The sequence below is a fragment of the Anastrepha obliqua genome, chromosome 5 (genome assembly GCF_027943255.1).
Source record: "Anastrepha obliqua isolate idAnaObli1 chromosome 5, idAnaObli1_1.0, whole genome shotgun sequence".
In the NCBI taxonomy this organism is placed as follows: Eukaryota; Metazoa; Arthropoda; class Insecta; order Diptera; family Tephritidae; genus Anastrepha; species Anastrepha obliqua.
In genome coordinates this window covers 68,778,306-68,782,824 of record NC_072896.1, presented here as the reverse complement: position 1 = coordinate 68,782,824, position 4,519 = coordinate 68,778,306, and the positions used below count along the sequence as shown (strand labels likewise).

At 41.5% G+C, this 4,519-nt stretch overlaps 1 protein-coding gene across 1 annotated transcript; it reads right to left on the bottom strand.

Moving 5' to 3' along the window:
• Positions 1 to 217: 217 nt before the first annotated feature.
• Positions 218 to 1,069, bottom strand: LOC129248811 (uncharacterized). The gene has a single exon (XM_054888424.1). It carries the CDS (start codon positions 1,067 to 1,069, stop codon positions 218 to 220), a length of 852 nt encoding a protein of 283 aa, XP_054744399.1.
• Positions 1,070 to 4,519: the final 3,450 nt, after the last annotated feature.

The window sequence follows — 4,519 nt, the reverse complement described above, 5'->3', positions numbered from 1 at the left end:
AAGCTGTGGAAGCAGGAAGATATTTATATTATTTTTAGCGATGATGCAGCTACGAATCTTACCTCTGTGTTGTACGGCAATCATTTTAAATCCCTTCACTCCGAGGCCGCAGATTTTATTGCCGTATATCCACGGCTCTTGAATGAGGGCTATGTCAAGTCCACCGGCAGCCAAGCGGACGGAGAGATGCGCGGACGCAAGTTTGGAGTGGTGGAGATTAATTTGGATCAGCTTCATGAGAATCTGTCCGTTTCATCTCCACCATCGTGACCTCGACGTCCTCCTCTGAGATCTCCCCACCCTCAATGTCAGCGAGGAGATCATCTTCGTTAAAAAGCGGCCCCACACCGGTCAGCCTCTCTGAGTCGGTTGAGCATTGGCTGTTGGCCAACCCTTCTTCAGTATCGCTCCGCAAGCTGGCTTTGTCACTCTCCTCGTCTGAGTTCAAAGCTGGCTCGTCGCTGCGATAGATTCGAATGGTTACGTCAACGAACCCGAACCTCACGACATTGTTTTTCTGCGCCAGTGGGCCGAGCGATTCTCCATTGAGGATGAGCATCACCTGTCGCCTACCTTCTACTGGCTCCTCTATTCTCCCTACCTTCCAATTATGTGTTGGCAGGTCTCTGTTGCAAGACTTGAACATCTCTTCAATTTTGTTTGGCTCTGCCGGCTTGGCCGGAATCCAAACTCGTGCTCGAGGCCTGCTTGGAATTTCATCCTTGCTGACCGCATCGAGTTTGGCACCCGGCCAAACCTCTCCTATCTTGTTTACGGCCAACCTGTAGAGCGTGGCTGACCTAGTGTCTTCGCAGGCGATGAGTTTTGCTCTACCTTGATACCAGCCTGCGTCATGACAAAGGGGAGGGGGTCCGGGGTGTTCCTCTAGGATCTGAAGGTACACTTCGGCGATAGCCTCCTCGATCCACCTCCATTTTTCCTTAGGAATCACTCCTTCCTCCTCTCCTTTGTCGATGACGGCCAGTATCTCACCGCCGCCTTTTACCACCTCACTGAAGGTTGGGTATTTTTGGCCACCTGCCTTCTGTCTTTTGGCGGCCCTTTCCATTGTCTGCTCTGCAGACCGTTGTCTTTTGGGAGTAGCACCCGCCGGTTTTCCCAAGTCGGATATTACTCCCTTTGCCCACTCTAGCGATTTAGCCTGGTCTTCGGTTAGCTGGTCTGTTGCTACCTCTCCTAGTCTAAATATGACCCTGCTGGCCGCCTTCTTTTCATAGTAGTTTAGCTTGGAGGGACGGACATGTTTAGCCAGCCCCCCCCGTTCTGCGCTTATGAACTGCCTAGAGGTACTAGGCCCTTCTATGGCAACCTGCCGGTTAATCCTAAAAGCAGGTGCCGACCCCCGTCCTCTATAAGAGGTTGAGGTGGGGTGGGGGTTATTTGACCTACGCAACGTTGCAACCGCAGCTCCTGTCATTGACCGATTTGAGGCCGGTTTACCCAAGCCTCCTCGCCCCCCACTGCCTCCTGCAGTACTCGTACTGGGACCAGCCCTTTCGCTTATGCCCCTTCTAGCTCCTAAAAGCGGCGGTCTGACCACTGCCTTGCTCTCAGCTGTAGCAGTAGTCGAAGCCACCTTTGTTGGTTTTTTGGGAGGACCGACCTCCTTGTAAGAAATGTTATTTTTATTTTTGTTTGACATGTTCATTTTGGTCCCACGAGTGTCGGACAAGGGAGGTCCGCCTGTACAGAGGTCCGTGTGCACAGGTAAGGCTAGATAGAACCGGAGGTCGCCAGGTATCCGGAGCACTCCGTTCAAGACTGGGCTATTTTTGGTCTGGGTCCCCAGCCAGGCTGAACCTCGGCACGGGTCGTATAACACCTTGTTCCGACCCAGGGCAGAGCTTGGTCATCGTTCAAAAAGCAGCCCGAACCAAGGGAGTGAAGTGTGTTCGCTCAATACTGGAAAGTATTCAAGTGACAACACTATCATCCATTGGTAAGGTCTGGTTAGTGATTCGACTAAGCCTCCGCACCACGGCAAGGTGTCTGCCATCGCGAAGGATTTAAAGTGTTAAGAAGTAAATAAGTATCTGCGCAGTCACAAAAACGTCATAAAGAAGTTGTCAGTGTAGTCTCGTAGTTTAGTAGCCACAATGTGAAAATTTCCACAAGTGCAATAATAAATTTTTCCTTTAAAAAGTGATTTTTTCTCTACCTGCTGACTTCACTTCGAATACCTAATCTCCTATGAAAATAGAGGTAAGCCAAGCGAAATTCTTCATTTTATGTCCTTTTATGCCATTTCGCGATGTTATATCTTGAAAGAACGCACTAAGCTCCGTATAATTACATTGTCACTTTGACTGCCTCAACTACAAGGATGAGGTTGAAAACAAATACTTTCGCAAGTATTTTATGAGCAATCAAACAATGTGTGAGTGTATCACAAACTTACCTTTCCGTGCTGGTATTGCCTCAACGCACTTCAATATGCCGGTAATAAAAACGCCCGACGTGTCAATGTAAAATTTTACGCACTTTTTATGTAAACTACATATTGTACTTGTAGATGCATGTATATTGTACATTAACCGCCGTTTACGCATCCCTCTATACAATACTTATTCCCATTTTATGCTGCAAAATGTCATTGTTACTACTTTGCGAAGGCATAAAAGCCATAAAAATGTTCAAATGGCAAAGTAAATTCAAAAGTAGAGGAGGTTTAGTTGAGTAGCTGGGTGTTGGGACAAAATAAAAACAAAAAGTTAGGAAAAAAGAAAAATAAATATGTAACAGCTTTGAAACAACTCACACAGTGGGAGAAGAAGACGGAAGTAAGAAAGTACTCGAAGTGGAAATCAATCGAGAACGTGAGTGCGTTAAGCTAAAGGCAAAAGCAATAAATGCAACAAGTTCTTCTAAATAATAATGTTGCAAAGACATTGTACAGTTTGAACTTTGTTTCGTTCCGTTCGTTTACACTCAAGCAGGCAGTCTTGTTTATCTGCGAAACTAATAAAACTGACTAAAGGGCGGCAGTTACAAAATTACCTCAGTGTCACTTAAATCTTACATCTCTGTAAGAGGGATCTTCACTTTTTCGATTTTTACGATCCCGGGATTCCGGGATCTAATTATTATGCTTCCGCGATGAGTACCGAGATTTAAATATTCATTATACTGTAATAACTTAACTGGAAAATATTGTATCAGTATTGTTTGATGCATAGAAATAAATAAAAAAAATGGGTTTTAAAAATACATTTTTATTTAAAGTGAAAATTACTTCTATAGACAACAAAGGCAATAAGTAAATTTATTTATTTAAATATATAAAGTCTAAGAACAACAAGTTCCTACAAACTATTAACACAAATTAAATAAGATTATACACAAGATTTGAAATGGTTAATGCAGGCAACATTAGTCAATGAAAATTAAGCTCGATAAGAGATGAGATCCGGTTTAATTCATTAAATTGCAAGTTTCTGGTATAATTTTTTTTAATACTTCCATAAAAAAGTAAGAATTTCTTCTTGGAATATTAAAGTTTATGTTTTCCAGAAAGGCAGCACAGTCAAAAAATCTCCCTTTATAAAGTCATATAAAAAAGTTAAGGATAGATAAGAGAGAACAGATCTTCTACTAGTACTTTCTAGAGGTTTGAGATTTAAGAAAAGTAAACGAGCATTATATAAGAGAAGAGGTTCAGTAAATCGAAAGACTGCAAGCATACTTAAGAAAAACCTTTTGAATTTTCTCAGTCCTATTGAATGAGAATTGATTATAGGGCCATCAAATAATCGTGAGTCGGAGTCGACTTGAAACTGTAGGTCCCTCCATTTGTGGAATAACATCAAGACGCACGCTACAAATAGGAGGAGGAGCTCGACCAAACACTCAAAACGGGTGTACGCGCCAACTTAAACTTCGATGAAATTTCTTAAGTTTGTAAAATGTTTACGATTTTCACGCCATGATGCCCGATAACCGTTAAATTTTTTTGCGAGTTTTGATCACCGTTCACTTTATATGCGGATTCAAAAATATATACATAATTTTCAAAAAAAAAAAACACAATATGAGAATAGCCATACACTAACGGTTTTTCATCTTGCTTGAAATAGTTTGCAAACAGCAATAATAGGTCTCTTTATTTCATCTAACGCTTGGCAGCAAGATGAAGCAACTACTATAAAAGTAGTAAATATATGTATACATATATAGGCAGCGCTGCAATAGAGATGCCTGAAATTGCATTTCTTTGTTTATTACAAAAATATATTCTTTTATTTATGACCTAATATACTCAAGCGAAAACACATACTGAAATATGTGTTAACCACTAGCGATGCCGCAAGATACTCTAGACAAAGAATGATTAGATGTGACAAAAGAAGAACTGAAAAATGCAGTCCTATAAAATTTTAGCTGAAAGTAAGGAATGGTATTTTATTTGATTCCAAATTAAAAACAACGGGAATTTCGTGAAGTTCAACAAAAACACAAATTACTTAGACCAATTTCATAATTAACACTAAATGAATTTAAT